Raw genomic sequence first — 23,291 nt, forward strand, 5'->3', positions numbered from 1 at the left:
TTGATGGCATACCCTTCCTTAGCTGCATCAGGGAAGCTGCCATTCTTTCAGTTAAAAGAAAAGATGAATTCCTACTGACTCAGTTCAGGCCTTAGCTCGGCACTGCAGCCTGTATGAAATTACTTAGTTATAAGGCAACCTGCTGATTCAGCACTAATGATTTCAGGAGCTGTTTACTTTAGAACAGAGGAAAGCAGTTCCAGAAGTCAAGAGGAGTACCTGTCACGCAGGTTAGGTTGGACAGGCTCCTGATGTCTTGTTTCATCCATTGACAATAGCATATGTCACACCATGATTTTCCAGCTCCACAGTGCAAGGGCTCTGACTGGTCCAGCCTCCCAGACACAGGTCTGAAGAGTTCACAGGATCCAGAATCAGCTAAGAGACTAAAACGAAAAGAGAAAATGAGCCTGCTCTGTGACAGTGTCTGTCCCACGTTGATCATAAGCCCGTTGGGGCAGGCGCCATCTTTTCATTCTGTTTGTACAGTACCTGGGCACAATGGGGTCCTGGTCTATGACTACAGCCTCTAGGTGCTACAGTAATACAAATACATACTTACAAATCAGCTTCATTCTCCGTTGTAGCCATCCAACAGCCACATGCAACGCCAGCCTGGCTGAATCCATCCAAGGTGTGTATTAGTGAGGTGTGGTTGGCTCAAACACCACCTAGCTTCTACCTGTGAATAAATTTCACTATCCAAGGCATTGGATTCTTCCCTTTATTAAAGCCCCAAAGTGAATGTGCTGTTAAATATGCAGCATGGCTGCCCTCCCAGAAAAAGCATGAACCTGAATTAAATTGCATTTTTTAAATTTACAATCTTCCTGTGAGGATTGTCTCTGTGAAACTCAGGTCTTTGTTGCTAAGGGAAGCCATGAAGACAGCAGATGGCCTGTCCTCCACAATAAAACCATTATCGCTGAGGCTGATTACTAAACAGCTTTTTAAAAAAAGGCAAAATAGCTGCATCATCCACCTCTGATCAGGAAGGCCACCTCTCAGTGAGCACACTGGTGCAGTTTTACCCTACAGAGCTTTAAGCAGAACTTTCAAAAATCAAAAGGGAGAGTGTTCCAACCAATTGGTGGCGAATTTTGAGGGCATTAGGATCGTATGCAAATTAAGATTCTTTACTTTGACTGGGGGGGCTATATTTACACCACCTCAGTCTGTGACATGAAAGTGATTGAGGCAGTTGGCAAATTCCTTTAAATGCCCTTTTGAAAAAATACTGCTTTGAGAGAGTAAATTATATTTTATTATCAGAGGGGTGGCCATGTTCGTCGGTATCCACAAAAACAAGGAGTCCAGTGGCACTTTAAAGACTAACAGATTTATTAGAGTATAAGTTTTTGTGGGTAAAAACCCCACTTCTTCAGATGCATGAAGTGAAAATTACAGTACAAGCACAAATATACTGGCACATGAAAGGAAGGGAGTTACCTTCCAAGTGGAGAGCCAGTGATGACAAGGCCAATTCAGTCAGGGTGGATGTGGTCCACTCCCAATACTTGATGAGGAGGTGTCAATACCAAGAGGGGGAAAATGGCTTTTGTAGTGAGCCAGCCACTCCCAGTCCATATTCAAGCCCAAATTAATGGTGTTAAGTTTGCAAATGAATTGTTCATTGGCCTTGTCATCACTGGGGTGCAATGAGAGTCAGTGGGGTTGGGGCTCTCTCTGGGTATGTCTACACCGCAAGTGGAAGTGAACCTCTGACCCTGGGTAGACCAGCCTGAGCTAGCATGCTAAAAACAGTGGTGTGGATAGTGCAGCTTGGGCATCAGCTCAGGTTCTCAAGTGCACCTGACCCCTGGCTCTGAGCTAGGTTGGCTAGTCTAGTCTTGGCCAGAGCCATGACATCCCCTATTTTTAGTGTGCTAGCTCAAGACAAGCTAGTGGAAGTCTATCTACCACATCCTGGAGGCACAGCTGGGGTAGGGGGTCCTATGAGGTTCAGTGAGATTGAAGGGTTGGGTCTCTCTGGGGAGAGATTCTCAGTGAGGTTCAGCAGGGCTTGGAGGTCTTTCTGGAGAGTGCTTTGAGTCCCTGGGGCCGGAGCCTGTGCTTGGGTGCTGCCCTTTCCAGGATTGCAGATGATAACCTCCTGTTCCTACTACTCTGTGTCCCAGTCCCCCCTGCTGGCAAGCCTGTCCCTAAGAGATGCTGCTTTTCCCGCAGGCTTCTCACAGACTGCCGGAATGACACGCATCCAGTTACAAAAATGCAACTGTAAACTAAAGTCATAGTCCCCTGCTAATGGGAAGGGCACACACAAAATTGCCAATGTTATCACAAGATTACTGGAAATAAGTCAGCAAGATGCAAAATACGACTGCAAATTAAGGAGATTCTTCACCTATACTTATGGGTTCAGAACTGAATGCGAGTTAAACCTGGTAAACTGCTAAAAATGATGTTAACAGCAAATCAAAATGATTCTTTTAACCTCTTACGATTACAGGTCAGGTGGTAGCAGCTGTGAAACTAAGCAATGACTGTCTTTCATTTTAAGCTCTCCAGATACACCAATTCACTTTACTGAAATATTGATTGCAGGGAACTATAAAACGATGCCGACTGACAAACCTTTCACATTTGCAAAGTCAGAGACCATGCTTATGCTATCCGCATCTTTCAAGAGAGAAAATCACAATTCAGATTCGAGATGCATTCTTATTGCAATATGTAAGATGCAAGGATCTATTTTTAGTTTGGCTTTCTCTGAATGTAGCGTAATAGTTTTGGCAGCAAATCCTCAACCGTCCAGCTGTTTACTCAATCATATTATTATGACCCAATAAGGTAGCCAGTCCCCAAATTCTCTTGTCCTCCTCATGATGTTGCATGCCTTTCCTTCACTCCCTCCCTACTGCTAATAGCACTGCAAAATGAGATAGCAGCTTCTTCAACAGCTCACTTGGTGATTTAGAGCAAACATCAAGAGATGGTGCTTACAGAACTGTCAGCAACGAATCAGTCACCCTCACCAAGATCCTGTATTGGGTCACAGCGAGACTTAAGGCCACAGCAACCCCCTGAAAAACTCCACATGGGACACAAGCACTCTGCCAGTTGAGAATGAATTCTCTTACCTAAAAATATGCATTTAGATCAGGGGAGGGCAAACTACAGCCCATGGGCTGGATGCGGCCCACAGGATTGCTAGCCCAGTGGAGCTAAGGCAGGCTCCCTGCCTGCCCTGGCCCCCGCCCCCCACACTCCTGGAAGCAGCCGGCATCACATCCCTGTGGCCCCAGGGATGTGGGGGGCAAAGGGCTCTGTGCCCTGCCCTCACCTGCAGACACCACCTCCCACAGCTCCCATTAGCTTGGAACAGGGAACCATGGCCAATGGGAGCTTCGGAGGTGGTACCCACAGACAAGGGCAGCACGCAGCGGAGTTGCCTGCCCCCCGCCCCAGGAGCCACTGCTGAACATGCTGGAAACTTCCGGGAGTGGTGCAGGGTCAGAGCAGGTAGGGAGCCTGCTTTAGCCCCGCTGCGCACCACTAACATCCTGGAGCCACTTGAGGTAAGTGGCACTGGGCCAGAGCCCACACCCTGCACCCCCTGCCCTGAGCCCCCTCCTGCACCCTGCAGCCTCTGCCCCGAGTCGCCTCCCACACCTCAACCCCTTGCCCCAGCCCTACATTCATGGCCCTGCATACAATTTCCCCACCAAGATGTGGCCCTCAGGCCAAAATGCTTGCCCACTCCTGATTTGGATAGTGAATGAACTCATTCTTCCAGAGTGGATGGCAACAGGATTTAGTGAGAAAAGTGAGGGACACAAAGACATTCTTGAAATTCAAGATTTAACAAAAAAATACTGAGAACCCAAATCCAGGTACCAGTCTCTCTATTTCAAGATGGATTTAGAAATAATCTGCTCTATTATCAATATGCAATACTCTTCCAACTACAAAAAGCCATCACCTCATCAGCTATGTCCCAGGCAAGACCTGTCAACACACAACAGCACACAAACTCTCTATTTTGTCAGAAACAGATTTTATTTAAACAAAACCCTAACTGCTGCACCTAAATTAAACCCTTAAAAAAAAAAAAAAAAAAGAGAGAGAGAGAAAGTTAAGTCCAAAATTATCTTCGCTTCTGGAAAATGTTGCCACGGCCCATTCCACGACCTCTTCCTCTTGCAGCCACTGAAGAGAAAAAATAGATCATGTGGATCTGACATAAGTGCATGTTTGTAAGAATCTACATACATTGTATCAAAGGTATTTTTGTGGTGCCAATCACTATAGTATCTAGCCTCTTGAGCTGGGTTAGCAGTGTGGAAACTAGGTTACCCTGTACAGTTCAGAAGGTGATGTATTGCTCTAATTCCCAGAGTGCTCTGTGATGAGGAGCAGAAGCTATTGTTTACATGCTTCTAGTCATGAAACAGATGCAACTAATATTGGATTGAAAGTAAAACAAAATGAAACATTTGTATTCATTCCATTTGGTGGCACAAACCTGCAGCCCAGGGGATCTGTATTAAGAAGTCAGTGCCGTGCCAGAGACATTTTTGAATAACATTTTACCATCACCATTATTACATACCATGCTTGAATAGATTTCAAAGTGCTCTACAAACATCTTAATCCCTATGAGCAAAAACCTTTCAAAGCATAAACAGACCCAAAATATTTGCTCTTAATCGTTATGCACCAAGCCGCATAATTTAGGCCTAGACAAAGATAAAGGAAGTCTGACTTTTCTGGCTTTTAAGTTCAAATCCTTGTGTATTTAAGTGCCATTTTTATATTTAAATTAATTCTTCAGTGATAACTGAAGTAGATTTGACTAACCCAATGCTCAGAAAAAGAGCACTGCATATAAGATCTAAGTGATGCAAATAGCTGCTCCAGAATCTGCACACATATACATGGGAAGCACTAAGATCTCGATATTTATGTGGGAAGGTTGAGTTGAGATTTTACCAGGCTAAGTGTCTAGTTATTTCTGAACAAATATTACTATTTTTAAATTTTCTAAAGCACTAGAAATTTGAGTTTGACAATAAAATCAAGGTAAGAAAAAAAAATAAAGTGCAAACTTTGCAATTATATAACTCTTCCCTCTGTCTACCAAATAAACTCCTCTTACTCCTTGTAATGTTCACAAACTCTTTGTACTACAGAACTCTATGATGACACCCGCTTCACTTTCCTAACAAATTGACAGGAAACGTAATTACCAAACACAGAGGTACCCACCTTGGGCTTTAAGAATAGCTGCTTTGCCTCGTCCGGCCCCAGAACCCTGGTTTTTATTCTTCATGCTCTTTAACATAGGAGCATTTTTCAACATATCTGGTAAAATGAGGAACCGTATCTTGCTACCCCTGATGTACACCTGCTCCAGCTGTGCCACTCGCCCATCTCTGTATGTCACTGTGATGTTGGACATCTGGAAGTCATAAAACTGATCAGTGCCTTATTATAATGGCCTCTTAAATAGTGAAGTGTTCCAGTTTGTTTTGGCTACTGAATTCTGATTCAAAGAAGTCTTCTTTCTAACACAGAAAGCTGTCTGACCAAAGAATAGCATGAACATGTGCGTTCAACAGAATAGCTTTCCAGAACTGGTCTGAAACTGATTTTTGAGAGAAGTTTTCATCTGTTTTGTGCTAACATGGACTGGTATTTTTCAGAAGCTTCAGCAAGATGACTAATGTAAATGGAATCCCAGTTAAGAGAATACACTGAAACAGCAGAGCAAGATCACCAAGAATTTTTCACAGACATCATAGCCTTACATAAGTTTTGTCTTTTACTTGTGTGCAAAGTGTTTGTTAGAGTAATCTAGCCAGCAAAAATCAGATTCAATATTCAAGATCAGATCAGATCAGCATACAAGTACACAGCAGATTAAATTAGACTGGTGGGTGGGTGTGGAAAATGATTGGAGGGGGCAGGGAGGGGAAGAGGGCAAGAAAGAAGAGAATAGGCGATGGAGCCTGGTACACAAAAAATAATACCACCAAGGACTATTTAATCAGTACTCAGAAGATCTGTTAACTCTGGCACCCTTTGTCAATTGCAGTTGCTTATGAGAGACAACAGCAGTTTAAGCTATTTGAATTTTACTAATCCTGGTGATTTCATAGGGTATTTTGATCACTCCCAGAGTTGTATTTCTAGTAACAAATTCCTAAAGTTGTTCACATAAACCGAAAATAAGCTTTGAGAACTCACTGACAAGAAGAAATCTCTTTTCTTTGTAATATCACATATATTATATATTAGTTTATTCTAACAAAAGTAATTTCTCATGAGACGAGAATGATATGCGATTTGAACATGAAACCCTAGTCTTACAAATCAATTAGAATTATACCATATTCAAGTACCTGGCTTTGTGTGTGCTTTTAAAAAAAATGTTTAAGAAAAAGCTTTTCAAAACACTGCAGTGGAGAAAACATATCCTGAGCTAATGAGTCAAGAGTCGAAGCTAGCTGTTGATATAACATATGGTTTTAGCAGAAATGCCATTCTCTCAAACTTGTCACAGAACAGAGCTCTGAAAAATGCATAAGAATTTCTGAGAGGAACAGGGGCTCTTGCCTATACACCAAAAAGTTTAAGCTGTCCCCTCTCTAGAATGTGAGAAGTGAGAATGTGTCATTTTGGCAAAGCTATGAAGCAAGATGACTCATCTTTCTTTATCTCTGAATAGAAATGTCAATGTTTAAGTAAAGCTGACAATCAGCCAAAGATGGAACTTTCCAAAAATACACCATTCACACCCCCTTTTCCCAGACATACCTGGCAGTTCATGTTGTCCTCCGCCTCAATGAGTTTGCCACGGTAGACTTCCCCTGTATTGGTCTCACATGTCACAATGTGGCCCTCTGCCTCATGCAGCACTTTAATTGGCACTCCGATGGACATCTTTGCAGCAGTGCAGCTCTAAACCTAGGATCAAAAAAAAAAAAAAAAAAGAGGATTAGTCTGGTAAGTTTCTTTGCCCACAAGCTCTGCCTACATAATACAGATTTTCTCTTAGAAGCCTTTAACAAACTTTTCTAGTCCAGAGAATACAGAACTACTTACTCCTGTTTTTGTCGTCCCCCCCCCCCGACACACACACACAAATTCAGTGCCCTTAAAAACTGTCAACTTGATAAACAGGACTTCTGTCACCATGGCTATTCCCAGAACAGGTAATCAGGATTAAGTCTTCTGTGCACATTGAACTGCTATGTAAATGCCAAAGAGTTTTATTTTAAAGATCATGTTGGTCTCAAAATCTTGGTAGTAGGGAAAGAAATGGGGAACTCAGAGAGTCATGGAGGATGGGGGGGAAAAAAAAAAAACTTTTCACATTTTCTACATTTTCAAAAGAATTACTGAGGAATTTGATGGGTTAGTCAAGAAAGAGGAGTGAGAGGCTCTTTTATAATAATTTTAGAAGAGTTAAGTAGACATAACTAACTTTGTGATGGTCCATACCAGCAAAATGAAACCAGAGTAAGAATATCAAAGCAGAGGAATCAGCCGTGCCAAAACACTAGCTTGCTACTAGCGAAAGTACTACTTTCCTTTCAGTTAGAGATGCTGACTCTCACACAGTGTATTCACAATCTCATTTATTAATGGAAGTGATATTTACAAAGAGATAGGAACTACAAAAAGAGTATTCCATATTACATTGCTGTATTTTTGAGCATCATATTAAAAACATACAACATGCTGGATATTCCCCAAGATATAGACGTTAGTGTAAAGTTTTACAAGCTTGGGATAGAGGCATCTGTACCATGCAGGGGATTTCCTCAAGCTTTGGGAGCACTGTTTAGTACATACGTTTTCTGTTAAAGTGACACAGAAGCAATGTGACTTAAAGTGACATTCTGATACAAGAGTTATTTCCTTTCAGAAATGACTGAGAATATACTTGGCCTCCACTAGAAGAATTACCTTACTATACAGGAAAGAGTTGTTATAGCCGTGTTGGTCCCAGGACATTAGAGAGAAAAAGTGGGTGAAGTAATCTCTTTATTAACAGAAGAAGAGCTCTGTGTAGCTTGAACCCTTGTCTCCTTCACTAACAGAATTTTGTACAACAAGAGATATTACTTCTTTTGAATTGGAAAGAAATGGCTAAGCAGCCTATTAAAAGGATATGTCAAGGCCACTGATGTGCATTATGGCCTGATACTGCAAATCCTTACTTATGCATTCACAGACTTCAAGAAAACTATGTGAGTTAAAAAAAAAAAAAGTCATTAAGTAATTCTTACTAAACATCTAGAGCAGTGGCCCTCAAACTTTTTTTTTTTTTTTTTAAACTGGTGACCCCTTTCACACAGCAAGTCTCTGAGGGTGACCCCCCCCATAAATTAAAAACACTTTTTTATATATTTAAACACAATTATAAATGCTGGAGGCAAGTGGGGTTTGGGGTGGAAGTTGACCTCATGACCCCCATTATATAATGCTTACATCTGTAACTTTCACTCCATGCATCTGAAGAAGTGAGGTTTATCACCCACGAAAACTTATGCCCAAATTAATCTGTTCGTCTTTAAGGTGCCACCGGACTCCCTGTTGTTTTTGTGGATACAGACTAACATGGCTACCCCCCAATACTTGTCCCAAACCCGACAGGTCCCAACCCTTAGTTTGAGAGAACCCCTGATCTAGAGGGTATGTTTTGAATTATGTAAAACACCCACAACTGTCTAACTGACTAGACGAAGGACTCACCTGGCACCTACACCTCACTGTTTTGGTCTCATCTCACCCTATTCCTTCCCCCATTGTAACTAGGGCTGTTGCAATTAAGGGGAAGAAAGATAGTGGGAAATGGGGGTGGGGGCGGAAGGGCAGGGGGCGAAATGGGATGTTTCAATACTCAGTTGAAGGCAGTTCTAAAACTTTAACCCTTTCTCTGTTTTATTAAAAGTCAAAGATGACACCTGAAAAGGAGCAGGTTAGTCAGACATACAGAACCTTCGAGCGTCGTGCTCAGTGATACCCTGCCAGTGTCCTGGGCCGGAAAAAAACATCCAAGCGAACCAACGCTCCACGGAGAGCCCCCGACACACTCATGGAGCGGAATAAAACAAACCAGCGCCCGGAGCCGCTAACGCCACACGATCTATAACGCTCATGGCACCCACGGTACCTGAGATCGCACAACACAGGCCCTGACAGAGTCCGCGACCCTGGGCACCGGCGGGAGCCCGGGCCCGACGGTCTCTAGGGGGAGGGGAGCGCGCTGAGGAGACGAGATCCTCCCGGAGTCTCCAGCCCAGCTCCCCGCACACAGGGCGGCCCGAGTTCACCCACCCGCCGGTGAGGGGCCGCACTCCCGCCCGCCACTTACGCTCCACGAGGCACGTCTCTGCTCAGCGTGGGCTCAGCTTTAGCGCTCTAATGGCCTCCACCGGTATCCCACCATGCACCGCGCACCGGATCCGGAAAGGCCTCGCTGCCCAGAGAGAGAACGCTCTTCCCGAGCAGCGCGAGCGCCTCTCTCCTTTGAGCTCTATGGTTTGTGAGCCCAAGGGGCCTCTGGAGAGGGCGTCCCGCGGGGAAACACCAGCCCGGAACAAGGGTTCCGCCTGCTTCCCTGGCCCACGACCCGGGAAGCGAAACGACAATGCCTCATGGCTTTGCCGCTGCGAGTTTTAACACACACGGCCCCGAGGCAGGAGTGAAAAGCCATCCCCGCCCGCCGTGTATCACTGGGGCATCTGACCGGGGGTGCAGATACCCCCATAACGCCTGGCCTGTGGGGACTGCTTCGCTGACACCCCCCGCCCCGGGGAGGGGGAGCGCGCTGCTGACAGCTCTCGGGGGGGGGGCCGGGAATAGTCCCCAAGGAGCCTTGCCCTGCGGCGGGCATGGCGATGCCGTCCTGAGCGCAGCCGGTTCCCCTCTCTCCACCTTCCCCCAGTCCCCTCTGTGCGGGGCTGGGCCCGGAGCCGCAGCTTTCCCCGCCCGGCCGCATCAGCAGGTCCCGCCGCCAGCCCCGCCCCGCCTCTGCCAGGCGCAGCGCCGGGGCTGGCAGGAGCGGCTCCGCGCCGAGACATGAGGGGGGCCCGGTCCCACCAAATCTTGCACCCTGGCCCGGGCCCGGCGGCCGCCCACTGAGCGGCCTGGGCCCCTCTTCGCCGTCATGAAAAGCCCCAAGGAGGCCGCGGACTCGGAGCCGCCCTCAGGTCAGTGTGTCCCTGGGCGCGGCCGGGACAGGTTCTGGGGCCCAGCAAACGAGCCGCTTCCGAGTGACGCCCCCAGGGCACCTTCGCCAGCCCCTGCCCGGGCAGCCAGTCCTCCCCGATGCCTCGGATCCCTGCCGGGGAGGGGGGAAGAAATCGGAGTCGCCTCGGACCTCTCCCCCCCCTTCACGGCGCCCTGCCAGGGGGGATCCGAGCCGCCTCGCCCCCCCCCCCAAGCCAGGGATCTGAGCTGCCTCTAATCTGAACCCCCTTCCGTTCCACAGCAGAACGCCCGTTGCCGGGTTGTGTTTGTCACAGCTCTCCTGCTTTGGGCACCCTCTATTGCCTGCGTGTCACGAGAACACGCTGCCTGCAGCTACTCCGTATTGCCTACTTCAGACCCTTTCTGCATAACGCACTAACCCCCAATTGGCCACTTCATTTCAAGTGACTGCCTCCAACATGCGTTACCCCTTCTGCTTGACAGTCTGTCCCAAATTGTATTTGGCTCAGCGTCTCTGCTTCCTTCCCCAGACCTGAGGAAAGATCTCTGCGTAGCTTGAAAGCTTGTACCTTCCACCAACAGAGGTTGGTCCAATCAAAGATGCCGACCTTGACTCTCTCATGAGAAGTTTGAGGCATTCACAGGCCCTGGCTGGTCTGCAGCCCTTATCAGCAATAGTCCTCTGCACACCTGCTGTTGTGCACACTCTGATCACTAATACCACAGGTGAAGATTTAGAGCTAAAGCAGTATTTTAAAGGCTCGAGGAAATCCAGAAAAAATTACCCGTCCCTATAAGAGATATTACCCCAGGGATATTAACACTCTGATTCTGCAGAGACACATGGATAGGATTTTGAAATCAGATGCTGCCGATGAATATAACTGCATGATTGGCGTTGGGGGCTAGAATTAAACAGCTAAAATGGGGTCTATGCCTGCTTCCCTGAGCACTGTTCTGCAGTGACTTCTATAACCAATACCTTGTGCTGAAGCTTTTAATGTTGAACTGGGCTCAGTGTGAGGATTTGGGTATAATTTAAATACCAGATCATTATTTTCCAACAGAACATTCTGGGCTTTTGAGTGTATAGTGAAAAGAAAGGAGCCCTGGGACTGAATTTTTATCACTCTGGACATACGATGGAACTAGAGCACTCAGTTTCGGAAGATACCACTGTACCAGGAAGATATGGTGTCTGTGCAAGCTATCAGCAGGTCCTTCAAGGATCTGTCTTCCCTGCACTTCCAGGTCTATCAGATCAGGGATACTGATTGTACCAACCTGCCTAAAATCCATATTGAGGAGGAGGGTAGTGCTGTCTCCTAGGGTTTTTGAATTAGTGGCTGCTTTTTGTCAACCTGTCACATTGAGTACTGTATTTACCAAACTGGCAATGATCATGCAGTTCAGTTTATTGCTGGAACATACTTTTTCACTTCATTTATTCTAGGACTGCTGGCAATCGTCCTCATCTAGGGAGCTTGAAAAATAATATGAAGTTGTTGCAGCAAAGGGTGTGTAAGGCAAGGCAGGATGGCTGGCAGTTCAATAAATCAAAGGAAATTAGTTGACACGTTAGGCTTCAGTTATTACTGTTTGAGATTATAATGCAGAAAATGTGTTCTTTTCTTGGGATCTAATGGGGTAGAGTCCTTAGTGGAAAATGAGATTAGTATAATCCACCAACAGGAATTTATGACAAATGATTTATAATTCCTAATGTGAGAAGGCTTTGGAGATTAGCATTTCCTTTAGTATGAGTTAGTACATTGATCTATACTGGCCAGACAGACTAACTAAAGAGACTTGATGACCTCAGCAGGAACACTAGTTTTCAAAGCCAGATAGGAAAGGCTAGAAAGAATGTAATAGATAGGAATGTGAGAAATTTTGGAAGGAGGCCACAAAATCCATGATGGCCTGTTTCTGCTAAAAGTATTTTGGGCATACCTTCCCTAGAAAATTACATCAAGTTAGAGCACAACCTTGAGGAGCTGATGTTGACCATGACTAGCCCATATAATGTTGAACGCACCTTGTTCCTGTCTTTACACTGACTGCAATGACACAGTTCACATTGCGTTAACACAACTTCTCACAGTCTTGCTGTAGCTCAGTGTAGTGTTCTTGAGGAAACAAGTCCTCCTATTGTTCCTGTTGATCACAGGCTCAGTTAGCACTTACTTATGGCATGATATGTTTTTTTTGCTAGATGAACACTTGGCACATCTTTGATGGTCAGACTGCACAGAAGGTTGCAACAGTCACAAAATCTGTTTAAACCCAGAGACTCAGTTTTGGACACACCACAATAAAAGATGAAAGTCTGTTGTTCTGGTATCTCTTAGGGTGTGATTACCGCTTCGTGCTCATACAGGGACCATAACCAGGAATAGGTAGATCTGACCGGAAAGAAGTTGAGGAGGAAGAGGATGAATTTGCTGCAGAATTGGCCAGACCTATAGCAAAGTGGGAGTGTCAGGTTAAAACAGACGCTTGATGGTTCACTTACTTTTATAATTTGGAAAAAGACCTTTTTTAAAAATAAAAAATTAATTTATGCTGAGAAGCATAACCTGCTAATGGGACAAAATAAAACATGTTTCTCAAGTGCCCCAGGACAGCACTAACTGTGATAGCAAGAGGACTGCTAATACTAATGTGTGGAAGGATACACATATCTGAGCTAACTCACCTATCATGCTCTTCTAACGATGCGTTGTCTTTACTACAGCTGACTATGTCCAGTTGCAAGTGCCAGTTATTCAGCAGTTGTACCATTGGGACTGTGGGCTAGCCTGCTCCAGGATGGCACTGCAGTAAGTAACTGATTTTGGTTCAGAGGGGTGGGTTTTGAGCATAGGGCTTTGGGAATGTTACCCCCACTGTGGGACCCTTCCTAAAACCAGGATCGAATGTCAAAGGAAAAAAGTTGGGTGGGGCATCTGTGACTAACCTCACAACTTCGTGAGCCTATATTTTCCCCAGTGCCCCGCTAAGGATTACTGTTGCCTCACTGAGCATAGCACCAGTATTCTAGCAGGAGAAGAAAACACAGATGAAGGATAATTAACCAAGTTTCTTGATATATACAAAATATCTGATTAACTTTAAGAACTTTGTAGATTAGCATGTTTAACCCAATAGAATGTTATCCCTGCAGATTAGCACGTTTTGTCTGATAAGAATGTTCTCTCTGCTTCTTGTTGGAACTGTTACTTATCACAGCAATTCACTTGAATTCCTTTCTGTGTGTCTTCAAATGACCAGCAGGTTTCTTCTGTATTATAAGAGTTAGTATCTTGCCACTGTCCTGTTGGGCATCTGTTCTGTGGGGTTAATGTTTTCCATTCCAGGAATATGAGAGTTTCAAATCTATTCTCTGTGTTGCCCATTTTCTTTAACCTACTAGCTGTTCTGCTGAACTAGTCTTTCCTTCCACAGAGGAACACGAGCTTAGGTGCAGGAGAGTGAAATACCTATTTAGATGTCCACTTAGTAGATATGAAGAAGATTTTCATTTCTCTCCATCCCTTCTGCCAAGACGTTAGTCCGTGCGCTGGTAATTTCCCATCTTGACTACTGTAACCTCTGCCTCTAGCCTCTCCGTCTCCCCTCACCTCTTTTCCTTTCCACTTCATTCAAAACCTCAGTTGCCAAGATTGATCTTCTTACCCTGCCAATCTGACCTTGTGTCTTTGCCTCTTGAATTCCAATGGCTTCCTTCTTTTTTTCTGCATTGTTTGTTTTTTTCTCACTTCCAAAGCTCTCCATAACTTTTTCTCTGAATAAATCTCTGTCCTCCCACATCACCTTCCCCCTCACCCATGCCTCTCCTCAACTGTTCTTCATTCACACCACCCTTGGTGCCTGAGGCAACCTTCCTTTGAATATTTACCAAGTTCCTTTCCTCCTTCAAAACACTCCTCCTCAAATGTACCTATTCCATGAATCAATCCAGCTATAATTGCCATATCCCTTCCTGCATTTGCTCTGTTGAATTCGTGCTTTTAGATTGTAAACTCTTCAGGATAGAGTCCCATTATTTGTTTAGCACAGCTCACCTCTTGTACAGCATCCTGTGTATCTTTAGAACTGTAAAATAATTAAGACAGCACTAAATTTCCAAAAGGGAAACCATCACCTGTGATAAATCCAGTGAAAAGCTCCCTACCCCATTTCCCTTGCTTTGGAATTTGTGGTTCATTTGTGGGTTGTATTTTGGTTGTTTCTCAACCAAACCCTAATGTTTCAGGTTTTCCCTTTTGTGTTACTAAGAGGTTTTGGACTGTTAGACACACTTTCTGCTAACGTCTTTGCTTCCCCATTTCCTCTAATACCCTAGGTACCTGAATCGTTTGAATGATGAGGAATTTCAGAAAGCCATCCGGGAACTCCGGTTAACGAAGAGTATCTGGACCATTGACTTGGCTTACCTAATGCGGCACTTTGGTGTTAAGCATAGGTTCTGCACACAGACACTTGGAGTCGACAAGGGCTATAAAAATCAGGTGAGCATCTTCATTCACTGGGAAATATCAGGCACTTTCCATCACAATCCATCAGGGCCATGCTGGTGGAGCTGTTATTGATATGGTTAACCACCATTTCTGTAAGCAAGGATTGCCTGTTGCCAAACTGTCCATGAAACAATTCCAGACCCAGGTTAGATGTGGTCCCAGATATTTTCCAGCTTGCATTTTAAAAAAACAGTACGAATTCAGTGTTCATGAAAGGTTCCAGCCTATTTAACAGCCTTGGACACTGAAGCCCTCTATTTATCTACAGAACAGGTACAGCCGGGGCAGCAGCAGTGCTAGCTTCCACTACAGTTCCCCCGCCAACGTGCCTCAACCCTGACCTGGAGGAACCACCTCTAGAGGTGAGAGGGGAATTCAGTCTCCATGTCCGTTCAATCCTTGGCCTCTGTTGATATTGCCAACAAAAGGGCCAATTCAATCCAGAAGTGGTTATGTTTTTTCTTACGTGGAGTCCTGAAATCTAGGAACTAAATTGAGAAGACCACATTAATTTCACATAGGCAGCTGAATAGCCATCAGCTGGAGACTGCAATCACTACAGACCTGGACTGAATTTGAACTGATGAATTAGAGGAGAGGTTCTTATCCTGTTTCCAGTGACCTGAGGGAGAATGACACCTTAACCCATTATCAATCCTCTAAACCACGTAGTCCCTCTCTAACCAGTTTTTAATTGAAGATTCACTTTACTAGGTTGAATTTCATTCTGATGAATTGTTCATAAATCATTCTTTATCCCTCAGTCGTTCTACAGGAAACACTTTGACACGGAAGAGAACAGAGTGAACCAGCTGTTCGCCCAGGCCAAAGCCAGCAAGGTGCTGGTGGAGAAGTGGTGAGCTTGTCATTTCATCTCCTTTTCCCTTTGGAAACTTTAGGGGCCCAAGTTTCCTTTCACACTTGTGTAATTCCACTGAGTTACTTCTGACTGTGACTGTGTAAGTCAGACTGAATTCAGGCTCCACCCCCCTCTTTATTTCCTATATCTTTTCACTTCCATTGAGACAGAGGGAGGAAGCAAAATGGTGACTGGGAAGAAGAGCAGAAAAGTGGAGCCCCGAAGAGGGAAAAGCAGCATTTTGGATTTGCTGATGGGAAACTGGCTATTTATTTAGGCTGAAAATTTGGTCTTCCATTAAGATAAATGAGTGGGGAATGTCTTCTGTCTTCTAAATAGCTTTTATTAAATAAAGTTGCCATCAATGCTGAAGCGAATGTTGCGGTGGCACAAAACCCATTGTTCCTAGAGCTGTGCTAACACTGCTGAGCTCTGTACCTAGAGAAATAAACCAAAATCAGGCATGCATGCTTGTGCTCCCTTGGAAAACCTGTAATTTACAATATTTGCCAAATGAAGGATGACATCATAGGAGAAGGAACCTCCCTGGAGAGTGACTCAAACATAGGAGAGAGAAAATCACACACACAGCTTAAAACCTTATTGTTGACAGCAAAATTCGGAAGAGGAGAAAAAACTTTGGGTCATATTCAGTCTGACTATAAATGGGTATAAACTGAAGTCAAGAATTGCATCCACTTTCACCAGGGCTGCATTTGACTCTGTATATTGTTTACTGGGGTGGATGAGTAGTAGCAAGAGAAGAAAGGAAGGTACTATTTGTGCCTGGAAACAATGGCCTTATTGTGCTTTTACATGTTTTTTTAAACCTGCATTTGCCAGACTCTTTAGTGTCCTGTTAATGTACTCAGAGTTTGCATGGCAGCATCTATCCACCTAGTGCTGTGACCTGGGAGGAGGAGGAGGCAGCAAAAATCTAGGCCATATCTAGTACAGTAAAAAAGATTTAGATTTGGCTCACATCAGGGAGGGGGAGGCGGTTGTATATGCACCTGTGCAATACTAGGATTGAGAAGGCAAAAGGGAAGAGCAGTGCTGGAAGAGATTAAAAAGGACATCAGTTCAGTGAGGCGTTGCACACAGCCTGAACATTTGGATCTGATCCAGGGGATGAGTGCAGACTGGTATGGAATACACCATCTGTCTGTGTCTCTGAATGAAGAACTTCAGCTCAAATAAATGGGATTACCAGGTGGGCATGGGTGATTTTCGTGCTCTAAATTGGGCACAATAAAATATTAGAACAACAATCCTGGCAAGAATAGAGAGCCAGACAATGCAACTTTATAATTGGGAAACTATTCTTACCTGACAAAGGTATCTTAGAATGCAGAGACCAAGATGATTGGGGATCTTGTGCCATCCAGTCCCTCAGCTGATAAAGACTTCATGCTTTAGAGACCATCTGCATTTGGGCTTTTGGATGGGTGGGATGGGATTCTACAGCATCCCCCACTGCCCCATAAATAAACTAATCTCCCTAGTGTTGAATGGTTGTCAAATACTTCTTACAAAAATGCTGCTCCTCCAGGGCATCTGGGACATCTTGAGAGTCCATTCATTTTAATGCATGCTCTACAGAACTTCAGACAGAATGGCTCTGCTCTTCACTGGCAGTGAGGGTATAATAGACTTGAATGGAACAACTACTGTCTGCGGCTGCAGTAGAGCCCTCAACAACAAAGATATGTAAAATAATCGTGGCAACCACATAACAGAGATGGACATCATCCACACTCACACTGTTGGGAGAGCCCAAACCAGTGAATACAGATCTCTCCTGAGCTTCTTTGTGAATGTCTGAATTTTCTTCTGCAGCACAGTGACTGTACAGGACATTCAGGAGCACCTGTCCCAAGGTCATGTAGCCATTGTCCTGGTGAATGCAGTCTTGTTGCTGTGTGAACTTTGCTCAAGTCCCGTCAAATATTGCTGTTTCCTCCCTATTGGCCAGAAGTGCTTCTGCAGGAATCCTGACTACCAGGGCCATTTCATTGTGTTGTGTGGCTACAACAAAGCCTCAGGGAGTGTCTACTATAACAACCCTGCCTATGCTGACCGTGAGTAGCTCTGAACTTTGCTTCATTCTGTGTGGATTCTCCATCTCCTCATTATTAACATGTGCATAATCCAAAACCAGCTGGAGTTTCCCTGATACCAGGCATCTGAGTCAGGTGGCACCAGCTGATTGGCCCATGATTGTTCTTACAAAATTCAATTATTTCATTCTTTTCTGAGCTGCGATTCAGATGAAGCATTGGAAATACATTCTAACAGGTTCTTCTATGGCTTCCGTATCTCTGATTGCAGAAGCCTTATGATTATTAAGAGGGACACAGTTTCGGAGAGCTAAACTATACACATTTAGTATCTTGAAGAAAGAACAACATGGTGTGTAGTTATACAGAGCCCACTTCTGCAGTTGTTATGCAAATAAGCATTCCCCTTGACATCAGTGGGACTACTCAAGCCCATGAGATCTAGTTCTCTGTTTACCCAAAGGCAGACTAAGAGCTTTTTCATGAGCAAATTCTTCCCCTGGCTGAGCTTGACTAACACTCTACTCCTGTCTCACAGGAACATGCAGCACCAGTATCAGTAACTTCGAGGAAGCCAGGACAAGTTACGGCACAGATGAGGATATCCTGTTTATCTACACGGACAGCTGACATCCAAGCTTGCTGCTTTGTCATTTCTGGCGCAGTCTGCCCAGCACCCGCATGGCAGCTGGCTGCTTGTCTCAGGACTCTTACTGCAGAGACTTAGCTCCTGAATTGCAGTGGGATCTTAAACAACGGATGCTTTATAGACATTCATACATTTATATTGCAGTGTTGTCTTCATCTTTTTATTCCTGATGATGAAATATCTGATGTTGCAATATCTAACATGCACATTTGAGAGCAGTTTCAAAATGCAATCCCCTCAGAGTCCAACTATTACAGTTGGCTGTGAGGTTGTTTCTGAATTAAAGACTTGAAATAAAACACACCAAGTACACAAATTTAGTCTACACTTGGGAATTTGTGCACAGGTTCAGCTACATGAAGCAAGAAAAGAAAAAGAGGAAATACACGTTGGTTTGCCTTCAAAACTGCCAGAGCTGAGCTTCACTCTAGATTTAGTTATGTAATGGTCAGAAGGGTGTAGATAGGATAAATGATTAACGTGGCCCATGATTTTTTGATTTTTTTCAAGGAAGAAAATGACTTGTCAGCTGTTGACATACTGTGGCAGATTCTGTCAGCGTTGCCTGCTTAATGGGAATGAAATACCATTTACAAAGCAAGCTTCTTGTGTAAACCCAGCTTGACTGCTCTCACCACTTGTACCTGGGAGTTGAGTTTACAGTTTGATCTTATTGTCAGCAGAGGACCAGTCTTCCTGCTAAGGGCTATAGGCTACTCCTTCCAAGTAGTAAGCACCTAGTGTCATTTTGCCTACTGAGTTATCTTGCATGAGTTAAAACATCTCTAGGAATGGCTTGACCAGAGTTCTGTGTTGCCCCAAAAGGCTGACTGGTGACATTTTATTTAGGCCTAAGAAATTTTTAAGTCTGTGTGCAAAGGCTTGGAAACATTTTTCTACCCACTACACCACACACAACATTCTGAAGTATCTGGGGATCGAGTCTAGGTACAGTTTTTAAACTGTTGATTAAACAAATGCACTAAGTAGCCACCCAAGCATTGAGGGTTTATGCCTTGTGTGCAGGGGGTTGTTTTAAATGTCTGGCAGGAGAGAGAACAGATTTTGCGCGAAGTCTGTATTGTAATTTGAGGTTAAACATTTGTTGTTGAGATTTATTGAGGGATTTCCCAGGAATAGACACTGCCAGCAGCCTGACTCAGAACTCTGCTTCTAATTGAGAAGGCAGGGAGAACAAACTTCTCTTGGCTGAAGTCCAAAGGTGTTATACAAGGAGCCCAGACTTTCTACCTCTTCTCACTCTACAGCTGTGTTTTGGAATAAGCAGCAGGGTCCTCACTGCATTCTGATGCTTTAAGCTAAACTGTAAGATTGCAGCAGGCTGCGTGCAGCCCCTTTAACATATTATCTGGGATCACCTGCCTGGCAGAGAAGCACTGAAGTGTAGGACATAATTCAGCTTTGATCTTACACTTCCTACAAATTTTTACTCCCAGTTTCATCGCCTCTTGAAGTTTAGCTTTATGACTTTAACTACAATATAAATGTGCTTGGTTTTATACTTAGCCTTTTCAGCTGAGGATTCAGATAATGTACAGTTGGCTTAAAGATATGCTGGCAAATACTTTGGGCCCCAAATCTGGTCTACTCTAAAATTATAACAAGCTGGAATTCACCTCCAAATTCTAAATGATTTTAAAAACAAAAGAAAAAATGTTGCTATCGATGTAAGCACTATAACATGATATGTTTTGTACCTAGACAACCAGCTGAGGAGACACATCTTAAACCCACTGCCTAAAGCTGTAATCCCTGATGGTGCAGATAATAAAGAAAAGGACCCTTTCTGGTGAAAACAGTGTACAGGGAGTCAAGTGTTTAGCAACATGCTAAAGGATAAAAGTTGTAAGGAAAAATATTTTCTAATCTAGGTGGCTTGCAAACACTGGAGAGTACGCAAAAAGTACTTGATCTAGAGTGCTCCTTTCTTCAGTGCCTGAAATACAGTGGCAGGTGAGTAGAAATGCAGTTCCTTTGCAAAATCTGAAAAACGAGTTTGATGGAAACATGTTTTCATTCAGAACTCATTTACAGCAGGTGTGGCTGGAATGCACTTGGGCACCTGCTGCATGTGAAGATGACTGGGAATTAGGATACAAGTTATTGGCTGACAAAACAGAAACATCAGCAGTTCCATTACAATCACTGCAGAGGCCCTGTGGACAAAACCAGTAACAGGTTTTGCCTTATAATGCCTACAAAACTGGCTAAGCTACCAGCTGGCCACTGACTTAGAGAATTGTATGTCCAATACCATTTGTGTGTAATGCTTCACTGTGAAGGATTTTTAGGTATGTTACTAATAACACGTCTGTAAACTAACTATTCAGTATCTTTTGTTAATCTGTGCTTTTTTCCCCCCATCATATAACTCCTCCAATATAATTTAAGCACCATGGAATATATTTTCTGAAAGGGGTGTGTTCAGCCCAATGAAAATCGTTCTAACAGCGGGGTTAAGAGTAATTATATGTTGCCATATAGCTGGTTTGAGCTGGACTGTATTTGGTTCTGGTGTTCAGATCCTGGTCTTGAACCAACTTGAGAGCAGATATTAGACTGCATGTATTCAACTCAAAGGCAAAATGGAATCTTGTCTCATTGTGAGAATACCTAATGTAAATGATGGAAGCGGATATATGGGTGTAATCATTTTTACTGCTGTTGGGTTAATAAGTATTTGGGTGGCTGGGTTTTAAATAGTTAAATGGAATGTAAAGATTAAATTACAGCTGATTAAATGACAAAGAAGAAAACAGGAGCCCCTCACTGTCACAGGCAGGGAAAACAAGTGAAGACTGCCCTGGAAGATGAGCCTAGAGAGAAGAGGTGAAGGCCATATTTGAGTAGAGCTGATATTGAGTAGGCACGAGTCAAACTTTAGGTTAAGAAAGCAGTTAACTGGGCAAAAATAAAGAATGTCTATCTTTTTTCTGTTAGAAGTTTACTTATCAAAAAGCTAACCCTGAAAATGTTTCTGTGTAATACCTTGTTTTATTCATACTGTCCACAGCAAAGAAAGGGATATTTTACATGCAGAGAAATTTTATACATAAATATATTTTGTCTGTAATTGAGCCATTCTCAATAAAGGTTTTAAGTGAACCCTATAGCATAGTGTAGCAGCTGTATTTGACAACCAGTTTATTATGCAAACGTGTGAAGATCTTTAAAAGAAGTATGTATTAAACTAGAAATGATACAATTAGCTGAAACTGCCATTTTGAAACTCTTAAGAGACAAATATTTACTTCGGCTGTGGGTATGCTGTCATTAGGATTTAGGTTCGTATTCCTTTCACTTTTCCCAGACACATCACTACATCAGACTATACTGGGCAAACAAAAAGGGATGCAAAACTGGTTACATTCCAAGCTCAAAGCATTCCATGTACCACTGCTTTCCACACACTACAGTTGTCTTAGGCATCACACAACCAGTGGGTATCCTAGCTGAATGCAACTCTTTGATTGAGATCTTCAGCTCTGCACTGGTGCAATCTACACCAATTTCTCTGCATTGTTTGAAAGAAGCCACAAGAATTGCAACTCCTGCACCAATTCAGCTGCTCTTTCTAATTCCATTTCACAATGCCATGGTGGGCTTTTGGAGGTTCCTTAAAAGCCTCTATGCCTCTAGCACCATTACTGGTTACTACAGGAGTACCCAAAGGCATTTGTTCAACTATGGTGGTATGGTATGGGGTGGGTATATGTGCTAAACTGCTGCAAAGTCAAACTAAGGGTATGTCTACACTTACGCTTTTGCAGCGCTGGTAGTTACAGCTGTGTTAGAACAGCTGTATAGGCCCAGCACTGCAGAGTGGCCACACTTACAGCAACCAGCGCTGCAGTGTGGCCACATTTAACAGTACTTGCAGCACTGTTGGGAGTGGTGCATTGTGGGCAGCTATCCCACAGAGCACCTCGTCCCATTTCAGCGCTGTGGCTTGTGGGAAGGGGAAGGAAGTGTGATTGTCTTTCCGCTTCCTGTTCCAACGCCCCGTGGTGCTTTGGTACACATTCCGAGCAGTGTGGCAGCATTGTGATTGTACAGCACTTTTTCTGCGATTTTTGTTATAAATGGATCCTGAGCAGCTGACGACCTTATTGATGAATGTTGCCAGCACATCGCGCTTGGCAGTGGAGCTATTCCTTCAGCTGCAAAATGAGAGTGACAGTGAGAGTGAGGAGTCAGACGATGATATTGAATCGCCTCACTGTGAAGACAGTAAATTGCTTGTAGCAGTAACAGACGTGCTCAGCTCCGTGGACTGGCGCGTTTGGGCTCGGGAAACCAGCACTCAGTGGTGGGATCACATCGTCCTGCAAGCATGGGATGATGAGCAGTGGCTGCAGAACTTTCGGATGAGAAAAGCCACTTTCATGGCACTGTGTGCTGAGCTCGCCCCTACCCTGCGGCGCAGGGACACGAGATTGAGAGCTGCCCTGCCAGTGGAGAAGCGGGTGGCTATTGCAATCTGGAAGCTGGCAACTCCAGACTGCTTCAGATCGGTGGCGAACCAGTTTGGAGTGGGAAAGTCCACCGTTGGAATGGTGCTGATGCAAGTTTGCACAGCCATTAATCGCACACTGCTAAGAAGAACCGTGACTCTTGGGAACGTGCAGGACATTGTGGATGGCTTTGCAGAAATGGGGTTCCCTAACTGTGGAGGGGCAATAGATGGGACGCATATTCCTATTCTGTCACCACCCCACCTGGCATCAGAGTACGTTAATCGCAAGGGGTATTTCTCCATGGTTCTGTAAGCGCTTGTGGATCACCATGGGCGTTTCACTGACATTTACTCAGGATGGCCTGGAAAGGTGCACTATGCAAACATATTTCGGAACAGTGCCCTGTTCAGGAGGCTGAGGGCTGGGACTTTTTTCCCAGACCGCAAGATCACAGTAGGGGACGTCGAAATGCCCACTGTGATCCTTGGAGACCCCGCTTACCCCTTAATGCCATGGCTCATGAAACCGTATACCGGG

At 44.3% G+C, this 23,291-nt stretch overlaps 2 protein-coding genes across 3 annotated transcripts; one reads left to right on the plus strand and one right to left on the minus strand.

Moving 5' to 3' along the window:
• Positions 1-3,995: 3,995 nt before the first annotated feature.
• SNRPD3 (small nuclear ribonucleoprotein D3 polypeptide) lies at positions 3,996-9,459 on the minus strand. Its single transcript, XM_030582650.1, has 4 exons — positions 9,347-9,459; positions 6,781-6,930; positions 5,230-5,422; positions 3,996-4,170 (listed from the first exon to the last, which is right to left on the minus strand). Exons 2-4 carry the CDS (start codon positions 6,904-6,906, stop codon positions 4,109-4,111), a joined length of 381 nt encoding a protein of 126 aa, XP_030438510.1. The 5' UTR covers positions 6,907-6,930; positions 9,347-9,459; the 3' UTR covers positions 3,996-4,108.
• Positions 9,460-10,000: 541 nt separating this feature from the next.
• On the plus strand, positions 10,001-21,407 carry GUCD1 (guanylyl cyclase domain containing 1). 2 transcript variants are annotated; one of them, XM_030582648.1, is made up of 7 exons: positions 10,170-10,184; positions 10,716-10,911; positions 12,923-13,007; positions 14,534-14,699; positions 15,473-15,564; positions 17,407-17,648; positions 18,166-21,407. In XM_030582648.1, exons 2-7 carry the CDS (start codon positions 10,806-10,808, stop codon positions 18,255-18,257), a joined length of 783 nt encoding a protein of 260 aa, XP_030438508.1. In that variant the 5' UTR covers positions 10,170-10,184; positions 10,716-10,805; the 3' UTR covers positions 18,258-21,407. The 2 variants fall into 2 exon arrangements, with proteins under 2 accessions (XP_030438509.1, XP_030438508.1); XM_030582649.1 differs by lacking the exon at positions 10,716-10,911 and having other exon boundaries at positions 10,001-10,184.
• The last annotated feature ends 1,884 nt before the right edge of the window (positions 21,408-23,291 follow it).

This window comes from Gopherus evgoodei, chromosome 13 (assembly GCF_007399415.2).
Source record: "Gopherus evgoodei ecotype Sinaloan lineage chromosome 13, rGopEvg1_v1.p, whole genome shotgun sequence".
In the NCBI taxonomy this organism is placed as follows: domain Eukaryota; kingdom Metazoa; phylum Chordata; order Testudines; family Testudinidae; genus Gopherus; species Gopherus evgoodei.

Bases quoted from the DNA above. Each gene is read 5' to 3' on its own strand.
- GUCD1 (XM_030582648.1), top strand. From the start codon at position 10,806: ATGAGAAGTTTGAGGCATTCACAGGCCCTGGCTGGTCTGCAGCCCTTA. The intron at 13,008-14,533 runs GTAAGTAACTGA...CTAATACCCTAG, and splicing joins TGCTCCAGGATGGCACTGCA to GTACCTGAATCGTTTGAATG. The intron at 17,649-18,165 runs GTGAGTAGCTCT...CCTGTCTCACAG, and splicing joins CAACCCTGCCTATGCTGACC to GAACATGCAGCACCAGTATC.
- SNRPD3 (XM_030582650.1), bottom strand. From the start codon at position 6,906: ATGTCCATCGGAGTGCCAATTAAAGTGCTGCATGAGGCAGAGGGCCAC. The intron at 5,423-6,780 runs GTATGTCTGGGA...TATGACTTCCAG, and splicing joins AGGACAACATGAACTGCCAG to ATGTCCAACATCACAGTGAC. The intron at 4,171-5,229 runs GTGGGTACCTCT...TTTTCTCTTCAG, and splicing joins AGCTATTCTTAAAGCCCAAG to TGGCTGCAAGAGGAAGAGGT.